Raw genomic sequence first — 25383 nt, forward strand, 5'->3', positions numbered from 1 at the left:
TGCCCATGTCCAATCACCGCCAGATCTGCAGCGGTGAGCCTGCCGGTAACCCCAGGTCGATCCGGCCTCCGACACGGGTCCCAGCCATGGAAACACACCGCTCTAGGCATGTTAATAACCCACGAAGATACCCACCCCGTCACCAAATCAAACCTCCCAGCGCTGGAGAGAGGAGCCTTGCAGTGCGACCTGATGGGCAACACACCTGGGCTCAGTAACCAGGGACGGGGAGCCCATGGCCCCGACACTCAACTGCCCAGGAAGAACCAGGAGAGGGAGCAGTTTCTCAAGCAATCAGTGCTCCAACCATCAAAGCCAACTCTGTGGCTGCACCTGGGGCTGAGGTGGAGGCCAGAACCATCTCCGGCTGCACCTCTGAACCCCCAGTTCTCGAAGCGGCGCCCACAGTGGCTAGATAGAGCCTGCTCCGATTTCAGGTCTCCTCTACTGGCCATGGGAGTGCTGGGCGTGAAGGAGACCTGGTGCTCTGTCCGTTTGCTTGGCACTAGCTGGGACAAGAAGCAGGGCTGGTCATGGCTCACGCGGTGCGAAGCCAGATTCCTCCCTGCAGAGTCTGCCGTGGCCCCGTTCACGCAGTGAATTGAGAACTCAACTCCAGGCCACATGCCAGAAACGGGCAGGGAACAGAACAATGGATGCAGGACTCTCACAATCACTCAGCGCCTCCCCATAGACAGGAAACACGACCTCTGCACACCCGGACAAGCCATCAACCCAGCACCCAACAGCAAAAACCACAGCCCAGACTCCCTGCCCATGGACAGCTCCCAACCACCCATAACTAAGATGCCGAGAGAGAGGACGAGGGGCCAGCAGGGCACATTCTCCAGGCACTGGGGGTCCCAACATGGCCCTCGGAAAGCTCTCCCACAGCCAGACTGACCCCTCGTCTGGAAGCTTCGTCCCGGATTTCTAAGCAAGGCACGACGTCTGTGGGTCTTTCCAGCTGTCCTCTTTCTCCTCCCGAATCCCCTAAATACCCACATATTCATCTCCCCTTGGGCCAGCTCTTGAGCCTACAGGCCCATCTTTAGGGCAGTAGAACCCCACCACCACCTAGGCCAGGCCATCACCTCCTGAAGGCATCGGCCAGAGCTCACCCAGCTACCCAGAGAGCCCCATGGCCCAATTCGAGCCCTCCAGCAGGGCTGGGCAGCAGCTCTCTGCCCGCAGGACACGGAACACAGGGCCTGCTGAGTCCTTACCATGGACGCTAGCCTCGACCCTCAACACGCTGGCCCCCAAACGGCCCTCCGCCCCATTACCCACATGGATCTATGGTCTAGGGTCCACCAAATGAAATTAATGGGCAGCAGGTTTAAAACAAATAAAAGGAAGTTCTTCTTCACACAGCGCACAGTCAACCTGTGGAACTCCTTGCCTGAGGAGGTTGTGAAGGCCAAGACTATAACAGGGTTCAAAAAAGAAGGAGATAAGTTCATGGAGGTTTAAGTCCATTAATGGACTGACTGTATAAAAAGCCAGTCAGCTGCGAACCAGCTCAGCAGCGAACAGCAGAGCAGCTAACAGAAGGAGTTTGCCTGGGATCTGCCTGAGAGGAGGTATGCTAAGGGCTGCATTAAGGAGGCTGTGTTGGTGAGTATCTGAGTGTTTGTTTGTTGTGAGTATCTGATGTTTGTTGTGAGGACAGTTTGACATGTGCTTGATTGGTTGTTTGAAAAGGGCGGGAACTCGGAGTGCTTTGTTCCAGGTGAGACTTAAGTGGGCCTGACTGTATAAAAAGCCAGTCAGCAGCGAACAGCTGAGCAGCGAACCAACAGAAAGAGTTTGCCTGGGAGTTCGCCTGGGGAGAGCCCACTGAGGCTTACATCTTGCCGGATTCTCTGAGTAATTACTACAACTCCTGAGGAACCTCGTAGAAGGAAGGTAATATGGATGGGGGGTGTTCAGCTGTTGTGACCTGCACTGGATGTGCCATGTTTGTCTTTCTTCCACAGGACGGAAGCGACTTTGTCTGTACAAAGTGTAAGCTGGTTTCCATATTGGAAGAGAAGGTTCAAGGTCTGGAGCAACAGGTATCGACCCTGCATTGCATAAGAGAAACTGAAGATTTCCTGGACAGACATCAGGATATGCTTCTACGGGCACAATGTTCTGAAGATTCAGAGTAGGCTGCACTGCGGGGGCAGGAGGATGGCGAAGAAATTTGGCATCATGTGACCTCCAGAAGAAAAAAAGGGAACATCCATGTACCGGCAATGCAAATACAGGTAAGTAACAGTTTTCATGTTCTCTCCACAGGTACTAATGCGGAGAGTGGACCAGATGATATGTCTGGGGGAAGGGAGCAGAAGGAGACTCCGCTGACTGGAAGGCATGAGATGCACTGTCCTAGGGTTGGGGGTTCCACGACCACCGCTCCCAAGAGAAGGAGGCGGGTGGTGGTGGTCGGGGACTCTCTCCTCAGGGGGACTGAGTCATCTATCTGCCGTCCCGACCGGGAAAACACAGAAGTCTGCTGCTTGCCAGGAGATAAGATTCGCGATGTGATGGAGAGACTGCCGAGACTCATCAAGCCCTCGGATCGCTACCCCTTCCTGCTTCTCCACGTCGGCACCCATGATACTGCCAAAAATGACCTTGAGCGGATCACTGCGGACTACATGGCTCTGGGAAGAAGGATAAAGGAGTTTGAGGTGCAAGTGGTGTTCTCGTCCATCCTCCCCGTGGAAGGAAAAGGCCTGGGTAGGTATCGTGGAAGTCGACGAATGGCTACGCAGGTGGTGTCAGAGAGAAGGCTTTGGATTCTTTGACCACGGGATGGTGTTCCAAGAAGGAGGAGTGCTAGGCAGAGATGGGCTCCACCTAACAAAGAGAGGGAAGAGCATCTTCGCCAGCAGGCTGGCTAAGCTAGTGAGGAGGGCTTTAAACTAGGTTCACCAGGGGAAGGTGACCAAAGCCCTGAGGTAAGTGGGGAAGTGGGATACCGGGAGGAAGCAGGAGCAGGAGCGCGTGAGAGGGGAGGGCTCCTGCCTCATATTGAGAAAGAGGAGCGATCAGCGGGTTATCTTAAGTGCCTATACACAAATGCATGAAGCCTGGGAAACAAGCAGGGAGAACTGGAAGTCCTGGCAAAGTCAAGGAATTATAATGTGATTGGAATAACAGAGACTTGGTGGGATAACTCACATGACTGGAGTACTGTCATGGATGGATATAAGCTGTTCAGGAAGGACAGGCAGGGCAGAAAAGGTGGGGGAGTTGCACTGTATGTAAGAGAGCAGTATGACTGCTCAGAGCTCCGGTATGAAACTGCAGAAAAACCTGAGAGTCTCTGGATTAAGTTTAGAAGTGTGAGCAACAAGGGTGATGTCGTGGTGGGAGTCTACTATAAACCATCGGACCAGGGGGATGAGGTGGAAGAGCTTTCTTCTGGCAACTCACAGAAGTTACCAGATCGCACGCCCTGGTTCTCATGGGAGACTTCAATCACCCTGATATCTGCTGGGAGAGCAATACAGCGGTGCACAGAAAATCCAGGAAATTTTTGGAAACTGTTGGGGACAATTTCCTGGTGCAAGTGCTGGAGGAACCAACTAGGGGCAGAGCTCTTCTTGACCTGCTGCTCACAAACCGGGAAGAATTAGTAGGGGAAGCAAAAGTGGATGGGAACCTGGGAGGCAGTGACCATGAGATGGTCAAGTTCAGGATCCTGACACAGGGAAGAAAGGAGAGCTGCAGAATATGGACCCTCGACTTCAGAAAAGCAGACTTTGACTCTCAGGGAACTGATGGGCAGGATCCCCTGGGAGAATAACATGACGGGGAAAGGAGTCCAGGAGAGCTGGCTGTATTTTAAAGAATCCTTATTGAGGTTACAGGGACAAACCATCCCGATGTATAGAAAGAATAGTAAATATGGCAAGCGACCAGCTTGGCTTAACAGTGAAATCCTTGCTGATCTTAATTACAAAAAAGAAGCTTACAAGAAGTGGAAGATTGGACAAATGACCAGGGAAGAGTATAAAAATATTGCTCGGGCCTGCAGGAGTGAAATCAGGAAGGCCAAATCACACCTGGAGTTGCAGCTAGCAAGAGATGTTAAGAGTAACAAGAAGGGTTTCTTCAAGTATGTTAGCAACAAGAAGAAAGTCAAGGAAAGTGTGGGCCCCTTACTGAATGAGGGAGGCAACCTACTGACAGAGGATGTGGAAAACGCTAATGTACTCAATGCTTTTTTTGCCTCTGTCTTCACGAACAAGGTCAGCTCCCAGACTACTGCACTGGACAGCACGGCATGGGGAGGAGGTGACCAGCCCTCTGTGGAGAAAGAAGTGGTTCGGGACTATTTAGAAAAGCTGGACATGCACCAGTCCATGGGGCCGGATGCGTTGCATCCGAGAGTGCTAAAGGAGTTGGCGGATGTGATTGCAGAGCCATTGGGCATTATCTTTGAAAACTCATGTCGATCGGGGAAGTCCCGGACGACTGGAAAAAGGCTAATGTAGTGCCCATCTTTAAAAAAGGGAAGGAGGATCCGGGGAACTACAGGCCAGTCAGCCTCACCTCAGTCCCTGGAAAAATCATGGAGCAGGTCCTCAGGGAATAAATTCTGAAGCACTTAGAGGAGAGGAAAGTGATCAGGAACAGTCAGCATGGATTCACCAAGGGCAAGTCTTGCCTGACTAATCTAATTGCCTTCTATGACGATATAACTGGTTCTGTGGATGAAGGGAAAGCAGTGGTCGTGTTGTTCCTTGACTTTAGCAAAGCTTTTGACACGGTCTCCCACAGTATTCTTGCTAGCAAGTTAAAGAAGTATGGGCTGGATGAATGGACTATAAGGTGGATAGAAAGCTGGCTAGATTGTCGGGCTCAACGGGTAGTGATCAATGGCTCCATGTCTAGTTGGCAGTCGGTCTCAAGTGGAGTGCCCCAAGGGTCAGTCCTGGGGCCGGTTTTGTTCAATATCTTCATAAATGATCTGGAGGATGGTGTGGATTGCACTCTCAGCAAGTTTGCAGATGACACTAAACTAGGAGGAGAAGTAGATACGCTGGAGGATAGGGATAGGATACAGAGGGCCCTAGAGAAATTGGAGGATTGGGCCAAAAGAAATCTGATGAGGTTTAACAAGGACAAGTGCAGAGTCCTGCACTTAGGACGGAAGAATCCCATGCACCGCTACAGACTAGGGACCGAATGGCTCGGCAGCCGTTCTGCAGAAAAGGATCTAGGGGTTATGGTGGACGAGAAGTTGGATTTGAGTCAACAGTGTGCCCTTGTTGCCAAGAAGGCCAATGGCATTTTGGGGTGTATAAGGAGGGGCATTGCCAGCAGATCGAGGGACGTGATCGTTCCCCTCTATTCGACACTGGTGAGGCCTCATCTGGAGTACTGTGTCCAGTTTTGGGCCCCACACTACAAGAAGGATGTGGAAAAATTCGAAAAAGTCCAGCGGAGGGCAACAAAAATGATGAGGGGACTGGAACACATGACTTATAAGGAGAGCCTGAGGGAACTGGGGATGTTTAGTCTACGGAAGAGAAGAATGAGGGAGGATTTGATAGCTGCTTTCAACTACCTAAAAGGGGGTTCGAAAGAGGATGGCTCTAGACTGTTATCAGTGGTAGCAGATAACAGAACAAGGAGTAATGGTCTCAATTTGCAGTGGGGGAGATTTAGGTTGGATATTAGGAAAAACGTTTTCACTATGAGGGTGGTGATACACTGGAATGCGTTACCTAGGGAGGTGGTGGAATCGCCTTCCTTAGAAGTTTTTAAGGTCAGGCTTTACAAAGCCCTGGCTGGGATGATTTAATTGGGGATTGGTCCTGCTTTCAGCAGGGGTTTGGACTAGATGACCTCCCGAGGTCCCTAGCCAGGGTGGGGAACTACTCCACCAACCCTGAGCACCCACAGCCTGGCACAGAGGCCAGCCCCACTCGTTGTGAAGAGTCGCCCCACTGCACGGAGGAGACCCTGCCAACAGTCTGCTTTGCCGGCACCGCCCCCCACACAGCCCGCCTGTGTTCCCAGCCCAGTCCCACTCACCAAGACACTCTGAGTGCCCCAGCAGAGCCTGGCCTGCCTGGCCGGTGACAGAGCTTTGGGAACAACTGGTGCCACTCCTGACTGGAACAGCCAATGTCTCCATCAGAGAAGGAAACTTCCCTTCCTCCTTCCAACACGCCAGTTGGACAATACTCTGGATTCCCACCCAGTGCTAGCCAACGACCCCCCAGCCAAACTTCCAGGTCCTCAGCAGCTGCTGGAGATGCTAGCCAAAGGCCAATCACACACTCATTTTACTGAAGGCAACATTCTCCATCCAGCGCGATTGGGATCCAGGCCAGAATGTGGAACTGAAATCAGCTTGTGGCACTGATGGATGCTCCTCCTGCCCATAGAACATGGACAGACATCCGTGCTCATCCTCCAGGACCTCTCTGCAGCACCGGACGCTGTCGCCCAGGAGATAATGCTGTCACCTTAGAGAAGTGGCGGGGGGCAGGGTAGAGCTCTACAAAGGTTTGTGTCCTTCCTGGAGGGATGCACCCAATGATGGGAGCCTGCACCTCCCACATAGATCCCTCACGTGTGGAATCCCGCAAGGACCAGTTCTCTCTCCTGTTCCTTTCAGCAGCTGCACACAGCCACTAGGTGCTATGCCAGCAACATGCAGGTGACACACAGCTCTGCCGGTCCGTCACCACGTGCGGCCCCCCCACCACCACCAAGATGGCCCAGGGCTGGGGTGAGAGCCGCCCGCGGTGGAAGACAGAGGTGATGCTGGTGGGCAGAGCAAAGCATTCCTAGCCACGGCACAGTCTCCTTTGCCTGAAAATACACACCCACAATTGGTCAGTTCAGTCCGTAGTTTACGAGAGCCCCTGGTTCCTTATGTTGAGCTCTCCCATAGCAGCTGGGAGACCCCATCCCATCCTGGCGGACGACGAGCCAGCCTGTTCTTCATGCCTTTGTCACCTTTCAGCTGGACTCCAGCACTGACATACACTTGGGCACGAAACCTTCAGCACTTCAAAGAATCATAGAATATCAGGTTTGGAAGGTCATCTAATCCAACCCCCTGCTCAAAGCAGGACCAATCCCCAACTAAATCATCCCAGCCAGGGCTTTGTCAAGCCGGACCTTAAAAACCTCTAAGGAAGGAGATTCCACCACCTCCCTAGGTAACGCATTCCACTGCTTCACCACCCTCCTAGTGAAAAAGTTTTTCCTAATATCCAACCTAAACCTCCCCCACTGCAACTTGAGACCTTTGCTCCTTCTGTCATCTGCTACCACTGAGAACAGCCTAGATTCCTCCTCTTTGGAACCTCCTTTCAGGTAACTGAAAGCAACTATCAAATCCCCCCTCACTCTTCTCTTCTGCGGACTCAGTAATCCCAGTTCCCTCAGCCTCTCCTCATAAGTCATGTGTTCCAGTCCCCTAACCATTTTTGTTGTCCTCCACTGGACTCTTTCCAATTTTTCCACATCCTTCTTGTAGTGTGGGGCCCAAAACTGGACACAGTACTCCGGATGAGGCCTCACAAATGCCAAATACAGGGGAATGATCATGTCCCTCGATCTGCTGGCAATGCCGCTCCTTATACACCCCAAAATGCCGCTGGCCTTCTTGGCAACAAGGACACACTGTTGACTCATATCCAGCTTCTCGTCCACCATAACCCCTCGGTCCTTTTCTGCAGAACTGCTGCCAAGCCATTCGGTCCCTAGTCTGTAGCGGTGCATTGGATTCTTCCGTCCTAAGTGCAGGACTCTGCACTTGTCCTTGTTGAACCTCATCAGATTTCTTTTGGCCCAATCCTCCAATTTCTCTAGGGCCCTCTGTATCCTATCCCTACCCTCCAGCGTATCTACCTCTCGTCCTAGTTTAGTTTCATCTGCAAACTTGCTGAGGGTGCAATTCACACCATCCTCCAGATCATATATGAAGATATTGAACAAAACTGGCCCCAGGACCAAAGCTTGGGGCACTCGGCTTGATACCGGCTGCCAACTAGACATGGAGCCATTGATCACTACCCGTTGAGCCCGATGATCTAGCCAGCTTTCTATCCACCTTATGGTCCATTCATCCAGCCCATACTTCTTTAACTTGCTAGGAAGAATACTGTGGGAGACCGTGTCAAAAGCTTTGCTAAAGTCAAGGAATAACACGTCCACTGCTTTCCCCTCATCCACAGAGCCAGCCCTTGGTGAATCCATGCTGATTGTTCCTGATCACTTTCCTCTCCTCGAAGTGCTTCAAAATTGATTCCTTGAGGACCTGCTCCATGATTTTTCCAGGGACTGAGGTGAGGCTAACTAGCTTGTAGTTCCCTGGATCCTCCTTCTTCTCTTTTTTAAAGATGGGCACTACATTAGCCTTTTTCCAGTCATCCGGGACCTCCCCCGATCGCTACTTGGGAAACTCTAGCTGGTGCAGGGTGCTCAGCACGTCTCCTCAGCAACACGGACACTGCGAGCACATCAAACCAGCTCCCTGCACCGGCCTCCTGTACAACAGTGGGTTCAGTCCAAGGCCTAAAGCTCCGAGCCAAGGACCATGAGCAAGGACTCCACTCCTCTGGCACAATCAAATGCTCCTGCTTCGGGTAATGGTCGCCAGTCCCAGACCTCCACCATCCGCTCCCAGGGCCAGGCGCACTGCTCCGACCCGCCTTCTCTCACACACCTGAGCAGCAAGGACGCTGTAAAAGCCAACCACTGCAGGGCATGCACAATGCTCCCCTGGCAAGGTGAGAGAGAACGAACCAGCCAGGACAGACGTGAGTCACGCTGCCTAATGCCCTGTTGGGAGGTGTGGGAAAAGAGCCTGTACAGAACAGAAAGAATTCTCCTCTGGCTGTGAAAAGGACACTCCCTCCAACGCCTGCGCTCTCTTCTCCCGAGGCCAAGCAACACGGGTGGGCCCCGGACATGCGAGAGAGCTGTGCTGGAGGTGTTCCTGAACGTGGGTGAGACGTGGGCCTTCTCTGTACCAGGGGCTTTTCCAAAACAGCTCCCACCATCACTGCCCCTGATGCCACTCCATTGGCAGGGACCAGTGGGATTCAGAAGGTGAAATGCTGGTGGTCCCAGGAGCCCCGTCTCCAGGGGCTGCCCGGAGGGAAACATCTTATAAAAAACCCCACGTAGACACAGCCGAACAGAATTCCCTATCAATGCCCAGGGCACAGCTTGCCACGTTATTCCTGAATGGCTGGGCCTAGCACATGGCGCGGGTACAAGCAGCGCTTTCAAGTACCCCAGCCAGCAGGGCTGTAGTGGCAGCAGGGACAGTGACAGCTTCTCTCCTGTGTGCCTTGGAGGCCATTGCTGTGGAGGATCTGCCCGCCTCTGCCTGGTGCTATCTGAGGCTCCAGGGAATATGATGAGGAAGACCACGCTGTCTGACTCTTGGTTCTTCCCACCGCCGCTTTCACTGAGACCAGGGTAGCGGCCCCACACTGCACGATTACAGCTACAGCACCCATGTACCGAGGCATCCAGGTCAAACCCACACCCCCCAGGCCAAACCCCTGCTGCAGTGTCTCCCCTCACAGTCCTGGCTGCTGAAGCCCATGAGGCTTGCGTACCATGGCCTGGCTTAGCCGAGCTTGATGTGGGATCGGCTAGTGCAGTTCCCTGTGGCAACTGGCAGCTCTCCACGGTCTGCTGGTGGCTCTCTGGGGTTTGCTGGCGCACAAGGCCAGGAAAGGCGAGGTCCTGGAGGACCAGGTGGTGGTGGTGCAGGGCAGCCCATTCGGGATGAGAAGTGCTGGAGAAGAAAGGCAGAGTCCACCCCCCGGAGAGGCAGGAGAGGCCCAGGCCAGGGTTACAGAGCTCAGGCATAGCCCAACGACCAGTCTCGAGCACTGGTGTCCATTTCCCCAGCCCTGTCTGCAGCGCGTAGGGTGCAGGCCTCGCTGGAATGCCGGAGGCTTTGGGATGAGCCACAGGAGCAGAGCAGGCTATGGTGAAGAGAGATCCTGGACAAGTGAAGTGTCCCTACGCAACAGAGAACCAGGGTGAGGGAGAACAGGTTCCCAGACTGCTGCCTGGGGCCCTGCAGCGCTGGCCCCTCCTCGTCTCCACCGGCCCAAGGACACTACAGCCAATCCCGCAATCCCGTGGCACCTCCACTGGCCAGGCAGGGACTGGGACTGGCCTGTCACCACCCAGAGAGCACTGAGAGTCCCCAAATCAGACCTGGAGGGGGGGACAGGAACATTTCCCCAACCCTCTCTCTGAGGAGCTGCCCCTAGCTGCGCGGGGAAGCCAGCCCCGACACTGGACACTTTCCCTGTCTGGAGCAGCCTGGGGTAGGCCCCGACCTCCAAACTCCTTTGGGTTTGCGGTGTCATCTCCACCTGGGGGGTCTTGACTGGGAGTACGTCGCACTCGCTGTGTCCAGGGGTGAGCGATGCCCGAGGAGCAGGAGGGAGCCATGGCCATTGCTCAGACCGCGCTGCTGTGGGACAGTTCTGCCCTTCCACCTATAGGAAGTGGAGACACAGACCCCTGGGCTACCTGCCCTGCCGGGGAGCAGGAGCCATGCATACAAAAGCCACCTTTCCTAGAAACCTAGAGCATGAACCTGGGGCATCCTCCCCTCGGGAAAGCCCCTGGCCATGCCCACAACCCCGCCAAAGCTGGACACCCCCATTTCTGAAATATTCCCCACGCTGGCTCCCTGCCCTGCTGGCTTGGCCTGCTAGGGCTGGGGATCTCTGAATGCAGCCCCGGGTAATGGGGCATGGAGCCCTCCCTACAGACCTGGAGAGTGGAGTGTGGGCACCAGGACTTCTGGGATCCATGCCAAGCTCTGCGACCCAGGGACGATTCCCTCCTCCCTGTGAGGCTGAGCCGTGGGCGTCTGGGGGCACTGGGAGAGCAGTGAGTGCTTTGCACTTGGGTGGGTCAGGTGAGGGCATTCAGGCCCACAGTCTGTGCTACTCCCTGCCCTGCCCCCACAACAAGGGACTGACCCCAAAGTTACCGTGCAAGCGACAGGCCAGAACCCAGCCTCCTCCATGGTCACAAGGCCAAGCAATTCCTGGCACAAGCCTCCTGGACCCAGCCAGGCAGCAGGCAGGAGCACTCTGCCTGGGAGAGGATCCTCTGGCCCAGGCACACCAGGGCACCCCTGAGCTATGACACAACAGCAGCCCCAGAGGGGTCATGCCCATGGGGCATGGCACATGCCTTAGCCATGCTGGGAGTCGCCGGAACGCCACTGCATTGCCTGGAGCCAGTCCTGGAGCTGAGCCATTTCCAAGGCAACTGGTGGGCTCTCCTGGCATGGTGAGCCAGGAAGAGCTGCTGTGTTGGGTTCCCACTGCAGCTGCCTGGGAGAGCCCTGTCTCCCCTCCCACTGGCCAGCACCCCCAGTGTGGCCACTGACTCGGCCCCCACGGCCCAGAGCCACCGCCTCTCGCAGGACCGGTGCAGTGAGGACTTGCTGTCCTGTTAACCACACTGCCTCCCTCTGGCCATCTCCCTGCCTTGCACACGCTGCCCCTGCGACGTACTGCCCAGCCACCTAGTGCTGCCTTGGCCCTCCCAGTTCCAATCCCACTGACAGGTGCTGGCCCCGAGGGCAACTCCTCCGGCAGCAGGGGCCCCAGGCTGGCTCCGGGTTCCAGCTGCTTTTACTGATGCCCAGGTGCTTCGCTGCCAGGAAGAGCCACAGCCAGGGGGAGTGGCTGGAGCAACGCCAGAGCCAGCAGCACCCCGGGGCCCCAGCACCCTGGGCGGGAACGGCTGTCCCAGCCTGGGGAAGCTGCTGCCCATCAGCCCAGCCATGACATGACTACCCAGCAGGCTGCATCTCAGGGGAGTGGCAGGTGGCTCTGTGCCTCACCACACTGCACCGTGGCAAGGGACAGCCAGCTCCAGGAGCCCTGAGCCCTGTGGCCCTCTGGATCCATGGACAACGCCCCAGGGCCACTTCCCATTCTCAGCAGCCAAATCCCATGCAGCACAGGGAGCAAAGCCAGGGTCCAGTGAGCTCCCAAAGCTGGAGCCAGGCAGAACATCACACATCCTATGGGCCCCCCTCGGGCTCAAGGACCCCACAGCACTGCCAAGCTAGGGACCCAGACCGCCCTCCACTGCAGCCACCTCGGGGGAGCAGCCGCATGACCCAAAGCAGCCTGCACAACGGGGCCGGGGAGGATCTTTGTAGACAAGGGCTGGGGGCAGATGGGGACTCCTGTGGAAAGCACCTCGGAGCTGAACATCTGAGCTGGGGGAGCAGAGTTCGGTCTGAAGAGCTGCTGGACGACCCCATCATCCCCTGCTACACTGTAAGCCAGCCCCACCACGCCCTGGGCTGCAGGGACGCTGTGCCCATCTCGCACAGCGGCGGGGGGCGGATCAGGTCCCAAGCTAGTGCATCGCCCAGCTGCTCGGCAACCACCCGATTCTCCCAAATGATGTGCCGGCCAGGCTCTGCCCAGTGCAAGGCTCTGGGAATGTCCCCTCCACAGACTGCCCCAGGCCAGCAGCCATGAAGGGAGCCAATGGGGGTGACACATCAATGGAGCAGGGGACTGGGAGTCTGGATTCTCTGCCCCTTTCTTGCATCTGTCTGATGCTGTGACCCTCCTGTGCGAGGTGCCACGGAGGTCCCTGCTGAGTGGGTTAGTGTCGAGTCGGGAGGGGCACCCCCAGCAAACGCTCAGGCTATCCGATGCCCCACTCCCACCAGCAGCAGCCAGCCTCCAGGTCCTACCTGAAGGCCTTGTCCGGGGTCGAATTCAGGCCGGCGAAGGACTGGCTCCTATTGATCCTGGCAGCAAGGGCGCGCCGCTGGGGCCGCACGGAGAGTGACATGGTGGAGTGTGACCTGGAGGGCCTCCCTGCGGGGGAAGGAAACAACATGGTGAGGACAGGCAGGGACAGCTGGGTGTGCTGGGCTGGCACAGGAAGGGTCAGGCTCCCGGGGTGATGGCAGGGAGCGGGGCCACCTCAACTCAGGCTCCAGCACAGAGTCCCACTCTCCCAACGCCGCGGGCTGGTCCCCGCGGCCCTACACCTGGTCCTTCCCCGGCACCACTGCCAAGCCGGGCTGGGGTGTGAGCCAGGCCTTCCCAGAGCAGCTCCAGCGCCATCACCCCGTGCAATGGGGCCAGGTGCCGGTCTGAGAACTGGGCCCAGAGCTCTGGCAGGCTCCCCGGGAGCAGAGTGTGAGCCACACGGCTCTGGGACCCAGCACAGCTCCTGGATGCCCCTGAAGACCAGCGCTCTGGTGCTGCCCCCTGCCCTGTCCGCGGAGCTGAGCAACTCCCCGCGTCCCGGCCACCCACACTCCCTCTGGGGCCAGCCAGGCACCAGCAGATCACTGCCCGTGGCAGGGCAGGAGCCAGGGTCCAAGGCGGGGCACCACTCCACTGTCAGTGCCGGGAAGGACAGACACCGGGGGGAGCTGAGCCAAAGGCCCGAGACAGCAGGAAACACTCCTTGTCCCAGGCACGCCAAGACTTCCCGGAGCCCAGCTTCCTGGCCAGAGGCCAGCCCAGCCCAGGAGCCCTTCCCGGTGTAGCCTGAGACCACACAGGCCTCAGCCGACTGGCAGGAGCTGCAAGCAACCTCCCGATCATTCTGAGACACTGCCCCAGTGCCCCAAAGATCCCTCCCCGAGGGACTCGCAGCCCCGCCCCTTAGCAAAGCATGCCACGCCCTGCAGGGGTGCTGCGTGGCCCCTCGGCTCCCACACGCCCTGCAGCTGGGGGCACATGGTGCTGTAACCCATGGACAGCCCCATCCCGCCGAGCCTGGGGTGGAAGGTGGCTGCCCCCACATCAGCAAAGTGCCCCACTTGGGCGGGTGGGCCATCTCCAGTGCCTCTGCCCGGGCGCTCAGCCAAGTCTCTGGGGATGCAGTAGGCACCAGGGCGGCGCTGGGCAGACACAGGAGCATTTCGGGGCCGCTCTGCTAGGAGATTACAGAGCCCAGGCCATCTCGGCGCCAGGACAGGGCAGAGTTGCCAGCTTCCAGATAACAATCTGCTATGGCCCCCTCCTCCTGTGCCAGCCGCCACGAAGGAAGCCCCAGGACAGCAGAGCCTGCTGGAAAGTCCCCGACCCACGCTGCAGCCAGAGAGTCCCCAGGAGCCCCTCTGAGGAAGGAAAGGGAGTGAGGCAGCTGGCTCCCTGGCCCAAAGGCCAGGCCTGCCGGGGGAACACCACACAGGGAGGACCCAGCGTTCTCTGCACGGCTGATCCACCAGGGCTGCCCCCCAAATCCCACCGGGGCGCTGTATATTTCACAGATAGCCGTTTCCTGGGAAGATGTACGTAGCAGTGGCTGGGAGCCAGGACTCCTTGGGTTCTACTCCTGGCTCCTAGGTCTTGAGCCCATCCCTGTTCGCACCGTGCCTCAGTTTCCTCCTGGGTAAAGCAGGGGAGAGGATATTGACCCAACTTTCTCTGACAAAGGACATATGCTCTGCATTGCTACTGCCCCCTCCTGCTCCCCACACTGCTCAGAGCCCCCTCCTGCCCACTGCCTCCCACTCCATCTACCCCTCCCTGCAAACTTTCCCCCAGCTGCCCCACACTGGGGCAGCCCCCCAACTCACAAAAGCATGCACCCTTCTACAACAGCCTCCCCACTGCTGCAAAGATGGAACCACGAAGGCCCATGCCACTGGTTTAGCCAAGCATGTCAATGGGGCTTGTCTGGCTCATAAGCCCCAGAGAACAACCTCAACCCCCGCCTAGCTCTGTGACATGGCACCAGCCAGCAGCTCTCAGCCATCCCCTGACAGGGAAGGGAACATGTGCCCCCGACCCCTTTGGTGCCCCCCTGCTGGCCACGGAGCAAGATCTACTCCTAATGCAATGATCCATGCCCAGCATCTCACAAGGTGTGTATGGGAATGGTGCCATCTCCAGCCACAGCCTGGTAATCCCAGAGGGCCTGGAAGGCCCCCAAGTCTTTAGGGGATCACACAGACATAAGAATGGCCATACTGGGTCAGACCAATGGTCCATCTAGCCCAGTATCCTGTCCTCCGACAGTGGCCAATGCCAGGTGTTTCACTGGGAATGAACAGAACAGGTAATCAAGTGATCCATCCCCTGTCACCCATTCCCAGCCACTGTCAGTCAGAGGCTAGGGACACCCAGAGCACGGGGTTGTGTCCCTGGCCATTTTGGCTAATAGCCATTGATGGAGCTCAGAGTGGCCCAGGCCACCCACTAAGTGTCAGGACAAGCCAGATGCAGCCAGCATGTGGCCGTATTTCGCAACAGACACACCACCACACTGAAGAAATGGGGAGCCATCTGCCTTCCCTGGGGTCTGTGGAGAGATGGGCTGGCCACTTGACTGGATTTCCAGATGTACAAACCTCAGCCTGTGCCAGGAACGGATGCCAGAGGGAAGCTGAAAATACCAGGCCACAGTGGAAGACCTTGGCACAGCCTCCTCCTGCCCATCGGCTTGGCTGCACAGGGGTAATGCGCAGAGGGAGCAGTCCACATGCCGGAGAGCTGCTCAGGGCCTTGAGTAACTTAGGCACAGCCCCTCCACCACACTGATGTGCCCGCACTGCCCAGGCGGTCACTGCACCCAGACCCCGTCATGGCACCAGGAGCCATTTGGTCCAAGGCACAGCGCATAGACTCACACAAACATAGGCCTGGAAGCACCTCGACAGGCCACCTAGGCCAGGCCCCTGCACTGAGGTAGGACCACGTGTTACCTAGACCAGCCCTGAGAGGGATTTGTCCAATCTGTCCTTAAAACCCTCCAATGACTGGGATTCCACTGCCTCCCTCAGTAATTCCTCCCCGTGCTTAACCACCCTGACAGGTGGGACATTCTTCCTGATGTCCAAGCTAAACCTAGCACCCTCCTCTTTATAACAACCTTATACGTATGTCCCCCTTCAGTCTTCTCTTCTCCAGGCTCAACAAACCCAATTGCTTCGGTCTCCCCTCACGGGTCATGTTCTCTAGACCTTTGATCAATTTTGTTGCTTTTCTCTGGACTTTTTCCAAGTTTGTCCACGTCCTTCCTGAGGTGTGGTGTGGTGCCCAGAACTGGACACAGGGCTCCAGCTGAGGCCTTCTCAGCGCTGAGTGGAGTGGAAGAACTACTCCTCGTGCCTTGCTGCACAGCACTCGTAGGGCTAGTCCACACTAGAATCACTGCAGCTGCGCCTCTGTCGCTCTGCTCGTGCAGACGCTGCATGACGACAGCGGTAGCTGTGTTTGTGGGGGCGCGTCGCACACTGATACAGGGCTGTGCACCCCGGGGCTTGGGTCGGTGCAACTTACATCGCTCGGGGGCTGGCTTTTTCACACCCTGAGCGACTGACGTTCTACCGAAGTAAGTGCTAGTGTGCACAACCCCATTGACTCAGACAGAACCATCAGGATCATCCAGTCTGACCTACACATCACAGGCCACAGAACCTCGCCCACCCACTCCTGCAACAGACTGTTCAAAGACTTCAAGGTCCAGAGAATCCACCATTTACTTTAGGACAGTGGTTTTCAACCTGTGGTCCACAGACCCTGGGGGTCCACAGAGAGATTTCCAAAGGGGTCTTCGCCTCCATTCAACATTTTGTAGGGGGTTGCAAATGAAAAAAGGAAGAAAACCACTGCTCTAGTTCACCCCAGCAAGTGACCCCATGCTGCAGAAGAAGGCAAAAATCCTCCCAGGGACTGATCCGGGGAAAATTCCTTCCCTCCCCCACATACAGAGATCAGTTAGACCCTGTGGGTGAGACCCACTGGCAGACACCTGGAAAAGAATTCCCTGTAGTCACTCAGAGCCCTCCCCATCTAGTGTCCCATTACCGGCCATTGGAGATATTGGCTAACAGCAGTCGTGGATGGGAATCTATCCCAGAACGACATGGTTTTTTTTCCCAATAGTACATTGCTAATTCAAATTCAGTTTGTGAACCACCATAACCCCAGATCCCTTTCTGCAGCACTCCTTCCTCGGCAGTAATATCCCACTCTGTATGTGTGCAACTGATTGGTCCTTCCTCAGTGGAGCACTTTGCATTCGTCCTTACTGAATTTTGTCCTGTTGATGTCAGACCATTTCTCTAGTTTGTCCAGCTCATTTTGAATTCTAACCCTGCCCTCCCAAGTGATTGCACCTCCTCCTAGCGTGGTACGGCCCGCAGGCGTCATGAATGTGCTTTCAATGCCCTTATCCAAATCATCTGTGAAGATACCGAATAGAACTGGAGCCAGGACTCCCACTGGTGGCCGCTGCCCGGCTGAGGGGTGACTGCGAGAGTCTCCTGTCTCTGTTACAGCAGCTCAGAGTTGCCTTAGTGAGTCAAAGCCCCCATCTCACAGGCCCCTCAAGCCCATGTTCCAGGGGGCCCCCAGCAGGGTCCCACACACAGCCGTGCTGCTTTCAGCAGGAGGCTCTGGGCTGCCCAGGGGTTTGGTGGCAGTGGAAGTCTCTGGTCACCGTGTCAGTGCCCAGGGAGAGGAGAGGGAATTCACTCCTGCTAGAGAACAAGGCCCTGGGCGACCGCTCACCCCATGGCATGGCAGCGCCCAGGTCGCGGTATCTGCTGGGGCAGCCCAGCTCCCGCAAGGCTGTGGGGGGAGGCGCAGGGGACCTCACCAGATGGCAAAGCAAGGAGCCCCAGAGAAGCCGCAAGGAGGAAGACAAGTCCAGAAAGACAGCGTGGCTGTGGCCAGAGCCTGGCGGAGCTGGGTCCTGCCACAAGATTCGCTTGCTCTAGAAGCTGCTGGCACCGACGGCCCCTTTCACACACCAAACGGCTCCATGCAGGTGGGTGTCCGCTTTGATCCTGAATGGCCACACAAAGGGCCGGAGGGGGCACAGGGTGGAGGAGGAGCCCAAACAGCCTGGAGGGAAAGGCTGCCAGATCTCCTCCAGAAGGGGGCACAGCTCCCTTGCCCGGGCACCTGCCTGCTCACACAGCAGCCACACAGGGAAGGTCAAGGCTCCGGCATTAGACGGGGCTGAACAGATGGGGCAGGGATAACACGCCAAGGGGGCGGCACTCAGGGCCCAGCACAGGACTCCTCAGCTCCCTAATCGGCTTATGCAGAGTTTCCTCCTCTCCTTAGTCCTCTGGCCCAGGGGGCAGCCAAGCAGCCGGGTGCGTGGGCACAGTGCCAGCTGGCAGGAAGGCATGGGGTGGTCAGCTACCCACGACACTGCCCCCTGCACAGCGGCAGGGGGAGGGGACCCAGACTGCAATACGGCAGAGCCAACCCTCCAGCCACGACAGGGCCAGACACTGGGGCCTGCCTGGCATGGGGGCGGGTCCTTCGCAAGCCAGGCACACTGCCGCCAATGGCACATTCTCCCCGGGCTCAGCATCCTCAACGATGACACCTGAGCAACCACATCCCAACGGGGCTGCCTGACCGGGGAGCTCAGAGCGTCCCCAGGCAGCTGGATTCAGCCTCAGCCCGCCCTGGGACCCCACCCCAGCAGGGCCCCAGCCCACCCTCCAGAGACCTCCAGCTGCAGCACCCTGTATCCCCCACAGCTCCTCACACAGAACCAGCCCCGCCCTGGCACACACTTGCTCAGCTGCTGGCTCGGCCCTAGCAGGCTCTGGGCTAGCCAGGCTGACCCCACGGCATGGTCGTTTCCCCAGACGGAGGGCTCTGGCCCGGTCCTTACTGACCCTGGCTGCCCTGCCATCGTGGGAGCATTGCCACGCAGCACTGAAGGGTTAACTGCCAGTACTCCCACCGGAGAGAGCAAGGCCCAGTGAGCAGAACCAGGCAGGACGGGTCTCCGACGTCCAGCCCGGGCAGGCTGCTAACACAGCCAAGCTGCCTGGCCCATTCTCCAGCGCAGCGCCAGCCCCCTCCAGTCTCTAGGCCAACGCTGGCCCAATTAAGCTCCTTAAGGAAGAGCCGTAATCCCAAGTAGTCCAGCTCACCTGCAGGGCCCCAGATTACCCTATGGGGGCCATTTAATCGGCTCACAGCAAAGCAAGCCAGGCTGCTGGCTCTGGGCCGCAGCCACCCACTGTTATTTACATCCCAAGCTGCAGGGACGGGGGTCTGGGCGTGGGGTGGGTCTGGCTCCAGACCCACCTCCTCCACCAGGGACCGTGACAGCAGCATGGCTCCCACCAGCAGGGCACCGCCAACAGGGCCACTGGGGGCCCATCACGCCCACGGCCCGAACTTGCCCACAGCACTGCCAGCTGCAGAACTCTGAGCTGCGGTGGCATGGACCCGCCATCTGTTCCTGCAGAGGGGGCAAAGCCAGTCCCTCTCTTCTGCCTGCCCCTTCTCCACGTGCCCAGTGCAACGCCCCCCTGCAGCCATTCCTCTGCCTCAGGAGGGTCCATCTTGTACCTGGAGCCAGAGGACAGAGCCATTCCAGGTCTGCCTGCCCAGCAGGGCAGCCACATGTCAGCACTGGAGCAAGGGGCCCTGGGCTGCCCAGGGAGCCAGCAGCCCTTCCCACCGTCAGCTCCTTCCCCAGGCCAGGGCCGGAGCGGGAAGGAAGGCAAGGCCCAAGCGTAGCTACTGGATGCTATGAACAGTGGTGTGAGGCCCAGCTGGATGCCCGCTGCTGGCACATGCCCAGGGCTCTGCCCTGCTACTGCTAGAGCCCTCTGGGCCCAAGAAACAGCTCTGCCATGCTGCTGCTGCCCCCGCCCACCTCCCAGGCCAGCCCCTCTCCCAGGCCAGCCCCTCTCCCAGGCCAGCCCCTTCACATGCTTCTCCTATCTGCTTCTCCTATCAGCCCAGCCCTCCAGCGCCAGGAGAGGGGGGGATCCCCTCCCCTTCTCTCTCCCACTCCCAGACTCCAGCATGCACCCCCAGCTCAGCCAGGGCACCCCCAGCTTGGGCCCCCTCCACCAGCTGCCTTGGCAATGTCGCTAGGATGCCAACAAAAGTCACTCCAGATGGTGTCCTGGGACTGCTGCTTATTAGACCAATCAGTGGGCTCCATTCCCCTCTGCCCCACAGCCGCCTGCTGTACCACTTACTGCCCCTTGCCCGCCACTGAAACTTTGGGGCAGTGGCTGCCTCTGCTCCAGGTCTGACCAGTGCCGAGCACAAGGGGGCTGGGGCAGCTAGGCGCTCACAATGCAACCAGGAAATTCCCATCACATAACCCCTGCTGGCCCTCTCCTCTCAGCTCTGCCTCGCAGGCATGGCAGCTCCACCCCACTCCATCCCCTGGTCCTGCCTAGGCCCCGCCAGCTGGGCCATGTGCTTTCACTCCAGCTGCCCAGACGTCTCTCTTATGCCCAGCGGTTATCCGGCTGAGCTGGTGCCAGCTCAGTGGTGCTGGGAATCACCCCCAGGCTGGGCGATCTCACCTCCTCCCACCTTCCCCCAATCCCTCCATCTAGACCTAGGCCTGGCCTCCGACTTGCCAGAGCTGGGCTCCAGGCTTGGCAGCCCCAGTGACGTGCCATATGGATACCCTGGCTCCAGCAGGGTGCCGTGCGCACTGGGCCTATGTAAACGTGCCCAAGAACGGATCACTGGCAGCGCAATGTCTGGCTGGGGCTGGTGCCACCCCTGGAGCACTTGGCACCCAGCAAAGCATGGGCCGGATGTGTTTCTGGAAGGTATGGAGGCCAAAGCTCGGATCAAAGCACCTCAATATCAACATTGCTCATCCACTCACCTGCCCAAACCCGTGCAGGAGGGACCCAGCACCAGCATGGCCGCTGAGACAGCGCAGAGCCAGCCGGCTCCACCCTCCCCCGGCTGCCCCCTGCCACGGGGCGCAGCTCACAGCCAGCCAGCACAGCGCTCTCACCCGGCTCTGCCAAGGAGGCAGCGATCCAAGCCATGAGCAGGTGCAGACTGCAGCCAAAGCCTGAGTCAAGAGAGGGCCCACACGGTGTGGGAGAACCCAGCTGCCAGCCAAGCCAGCAGGCCATCCAGAGCCCGATGGGTGTCAGCCTGTCCCCATTTGCCACCAGTCAGCGGGGCAAATGGGTACAGCTCAAAGCACCTGAAACTCTGACCCTGCTTTCCACACCTCCTCCCCATGGCAGACACGCTCTGCCCTGCTTGGTGCACGCGTGGGGCCAGGTCTCACAGGGAGGGCTGCAGCCCAGACAGGATTCTTCTCCTACCCCCAACTTAGGGCCCCCCAGCCTCCCACTCCCACCGTGCCATCTGGGGCTGGCATGCCCCCAAGAATACCGGGCACCGAGTGCCCCACCACCCTCCGAGCTGAGAGCGTCCTCTGCTGCCTGGCTGCTCAGTCTCCAGGACAGGTCCCATTCTCCTCCTGGGGAGAAGGGCTTAGAACCCCGAGGGCCAAGGGGTTGCTGGGAGATACACGGACACATGTAGGGCTGATGTGGGACTGCATGGATGGGGCCCTGGCATCACCGGAAATGCCCCAAAAGCAATGGGGGCAAGGAGGAGGCACATTCGCAGGGTCATCCCGGCCCCCAGCCCCATGCGCCTACCTTCCCACGCAGCACAGCACCCAGGCCGGTCAGCGCAGCAGATCTAAGGGATCCTTTGGCACCATGTAACACCTGCAGTCAGTGCACCCCGGGCAGGGACTGCACCCCGAGGTCAGGCGTTCCCCGTGAAGAGCCCCTCAGAGCGAGCCATGCTGGGGCTGCAATACGGAGGGGCGGCAGGCCGTGAGCCCTGAGACGCGCGCACACAGGTGTGCCCAGCGAGGGGATCTCCCTGGCCCTCCACTCCTTCAGGGCTGGTCTCCTCCAGTGGGTGGGACAGGCCCAGTGCTCACACATTCCTGACATTGCAGAGAGAGTCAGTGACTGGTACTGCCGGGGGAGGGCAGACGCAGACAGCAGCACCCAAGGGTTTCACTCAGCTCTTCCCAGGGGCAGGGGGTAGCCGGCAGTCAGACACCCCTGTCCTGCCCCGGGCACAGACGCACACGCAGGAGAGAGGGCACCACTGGCACCCAGTCACCAGCTATCCCCCTAGCACGCAGAGAACAGACACCAGCACCTGTCGCTCAGGGGCACCAGCCCAGAGCTGTTCTCTGCCCTACATATGCCCAGCACAGAACTCTTCAGACACCACCTTCCCCAAGCCCCAGCGCCCTGATCGCACTCCCACCGGCAGCTGCCCTCCCTGTGCTCTGCTCTCAGTGTCCACCGCTGCCATGTCCAGGAACCATATCGGAGGTGACAGTGCCCAGTTGCAAGCCGTGTTCACACTGTTCACCTAGCCCACGGGCACTGAAGGAAGCAGAGAAGCCTGGGGGCCATGGGCAGGGAGGTGCCGACACTCCAGAATTCTACGCCCAGATGTGGCAGTGACAGCTAAAGCCTTATATGGCACCCCGGGCACGGGGTGGGCACTCGTGTCTCAGTCATAAGGGCCGTCTTGGGCAGAGACCAGGGCAGCAACAGGAAGATGGTAACCAGGATGCACGGCACAGGCCAGCCTGGCCCCTCACCCTGGGTCTCAGGGCTTCTAAAAGCTTCACACCCTACAGGGGGTAAGTGTCCCTCCTGGGGGCTGCAGTCAGTTATTGAGGAGGCAGTGTGGCCTAGCAGCCACAGCACTGGACTGGACTCGGGAGAGCTGGGCTCTAGCCCCTGTTTTGCAATGGACTGCCGGGCGAGTCACTTCCCTGCTCAGTGCCTCAGTTTCCCTATCTGTGGAATGGGGATAATGGTTCCGCCCTCCTCTGTTGAGTGCTTGGAGATCTGGGGCTGGAATGTGCTGTGTCCCAGTGGGGGCTATTATTACTGAGCCTCGGGTTTCTAATGATGAGACACTTTGGCGTCCAAGGTGGACTCCTGCGTCTGCCCAACACCCTATGGCGCTGCAGATACACCGCAGTTTGATGGGCACACCCCAGCATAGGCCACATCCAGCATTGTCAGTGCTAACAGACCCTTGCCCTTTCTCTAACATGTGCCAAGCCCTGATTAGCCTGCAGCGCCCCTCACAGGCACATGCTGGTGGTGGGCTCATGACCCAGATAGGAAAACTGAGGCATAGCTTTTCTGGAGAGACCACTGATTTGGGCACTCACCGCTAGACATCTTCAGCCTAATTGTGGGTGCGGCAAGAGCTCAGCATGGCTTAGCAGAGGCTGCACTTAGCCAGGCACTCTCATGGGTCTCATGGGGGCACCAGAATCAGGGACCACTTCTGACAAATTGTGTGGGACTCTCCCAAGGGCAGGGTGTGAGGAACAGAACCCAGGAGTCCTGCGTCAGTCTCTCCTCAACTCCAGACAATGCTCCCCAGATTGGTACCTAATAGGCAGAGGTGGCAGATGTCACCAGCTGTTTGCATGGCACCAAGGGGAGGAACAATTCCCTGACCATTTCTTCCGCCTGGAGCAAATGCTCCTCGTTTACAAACCCACAGAGGTCCATGAGCTATCCCCCAGCATGAAGGCATGGCTAAAAGCCAGTTTTCTCCCCCTACAATGTCAAGAGGAGACACCATTCTGATGCCTGGTGCGTCATGGAGATGACTGGGTCAGGAGGAATGCTGAATCCAATGTACTTTCCAGCTCTCAGGGCGGGTAGCAAAACCAGCTGGGTCAGTCTCAGCTGGTTTCTGTTTCCGATTCCCAGGCATTAACCCAGGGCTGCTGCAGTTGGATATATCAACAGCGCCGGGAAAGACTCAAAGGGCCTGAAGTTTGAAATCCCTTCTCGGCATGAAGGATTTTTCCGCTCCCATTAGGATGTTCTGACAGGTTGGGGGGTGGAGAGGGAGCCTCAGATCAGTCCTCGCTCTCCCCTCCCCCGCCTCCTCTCCCCCCCCCCCCCCCCCACAGCTTCTCCTCTGCACACATGCCGCCTGCCCCTTCAGTTTCTGCTTTGCTGCTGCTACCCACCCTCTGGCTGAGTGTGACAGGAGCTTCCCTGCATGGTGACGCAAAAGCAAGATGGCACAGTGCTCGCATGGCTGGAAGTGCAACTGCCCACTTGGCCTGGCTCCACACTGTCCATTGCAGAGTAAACACATGGAGCTGGCAGGGGGGAAAGGGCGTCTCCTTGCTGATCTCACTAGTTTCAGCCATTCTAGAGGGGCACAAGGCACTGGCAGATAAGGCACCTCAGGGTGCAGATGGTGTCCAGTGGACAGTGCCCTCACAGCCCCCTGCTGGGAGCTCACTGCCCCATGCCCCCCTTGGCATGCTTAAAGAGACACTTCTTCTGTGTCATCTCTTGCGTGCATCACTCCTCTCAAGGGAAAGAGCTGGAGGAAGCATCCTTAAGTCTGGGCCCTAAGACTCTCGGCGCTGTCTCTTCGCACAGCCCATCTCAGCCTTCGCATCCTTGTTTGTGCAGCTGCCTGGAGGTCAGCACAGCCCAGGATCTAAGCAATATACACACCCCAAGCCCCCACGCCAGCCTCTGACGCAGCCCTGGGGACAGAGTATCAGCGAGGCCGGCTGCCAAGAGCGGAAGTGGAGCTGCCCTGCTTCAGTCCTGATAACCAGGATCCAGGAACTACCATTTGGCTGCCTGGTCACAGAGGGCAGGGGAGCGACAGATCCCAGCCTGGCTTCCTCAAGGGGAGCCACCCCTCCCCCTTCCCTCCCCAACACACAAGATGGGGGAGGAGGAGAAAGTTCTGCTGAGTCAAAGAAGAGTCACGACTGCCTAATAGAATCCAGGCCTGCGGTGACGCCGTTCCTTGGTGATCAAGGATCTCGGCGACCCCAGACACCCCATCCCAGAGATGGGAGATACTGGGGCTGTGGACACTCAGCAGTGTCTCCAGCGAGGAGAGGGCCCCCAAAGAACCCAGGGCTTCCTTTGCCAGTGGCTCCGGTGTGAGCAGCCATTGGAGGAGGCTGAGACACAGCATCCCACGGGTCTGTCTGGCAGGAACCCTCTGCCTCCCCCACTACCGGGCTTCACCCTGTGCCCTCCTTCCCCACTGAAAGACCCACGGGGTGAGAGGCGTCTCTGCCACGACCTGGGAAGACACACTCGCAAACACTGGCGCCTGTGACCCGGCTGGGCTCTGGGCGTGAAGTCACAAGCTCCCAGCCATGGCATCAGCGGCCCACGCTCGTGAGCTCACAGTTCACCGCCCTGGCAGCGATGAGGGCCCGGAAGGAACTGCACCCAAGCAGGAGGCTGCCTGGGAGACAACCACTGCCGCGACCCGCTCGGACGGGGGGTTGACAGAAGCAGGCAGGGCGGGCGCAGCAGGCAGTGCCGGAAGTCCCCACCCTCCTGTCGGCGTGGGCTCGTGGCAGGTCACTCAGGGCACTGGCAGGGAGGTGGCAGGAAAAGGAAGGAGCGCCGAAGCCGAAGAATTGGTGGAAGTGCTTGTTTACCCCTCCAAGCAGCTGCGCAAAGGGACACGCCAGGCCAAGGGCTGGGCCGCACACTGCACCACACACAGACAAGGGGGGCTTGGAGACCACGCCCAGAGCAGTGCACACAGGCTGGCAGCAGCCTCC

The 25383-nt window shown here is 58.3% G+C and overlaps 1 protein-coding gene across 11 annotated transcripts in view; it reads right to left on the reverse strand.

Moving 5' to 3' along the window:
- RIPOR1 (RHO family interacting cell polarization regulator 1) overlaps nt 1–25383 on the reverse strand; it is a 118465-nt gene that overhangs the window by 21298 nt on the left and 71784 nt on the right. For all 11 annotated transcript variants that reach the window (XM_048816422.2, XM_048816420.2, XM_048816424.2 and 8 more), the window contains one exon: nt 12731–12857. In XM_048816422.2, the coding sequence (XP_048672379.1) occupies nt 12731–12831 (101 nt within the window). In that variant the 5' untranslated portion in view covers nt 12832–12857. The remainder of the gene's footprint in view (nt 1–12730; nt 12858–25383) is intronic.

The sequence above is a fragment of the Caretta caretta genome, chromosome 12 (genome assembly GCF_965140235.1).
Source record: "Caretta caretta isolate rCarCar2 chromosome 12, rCarCar1.hap1, whole genome shotgun sequence".
Lineage (NCBI taxonomy): Eukaryota > Metazoa > Chordata > Testudines > Cheloniidae > Caretta > Caretta caretta.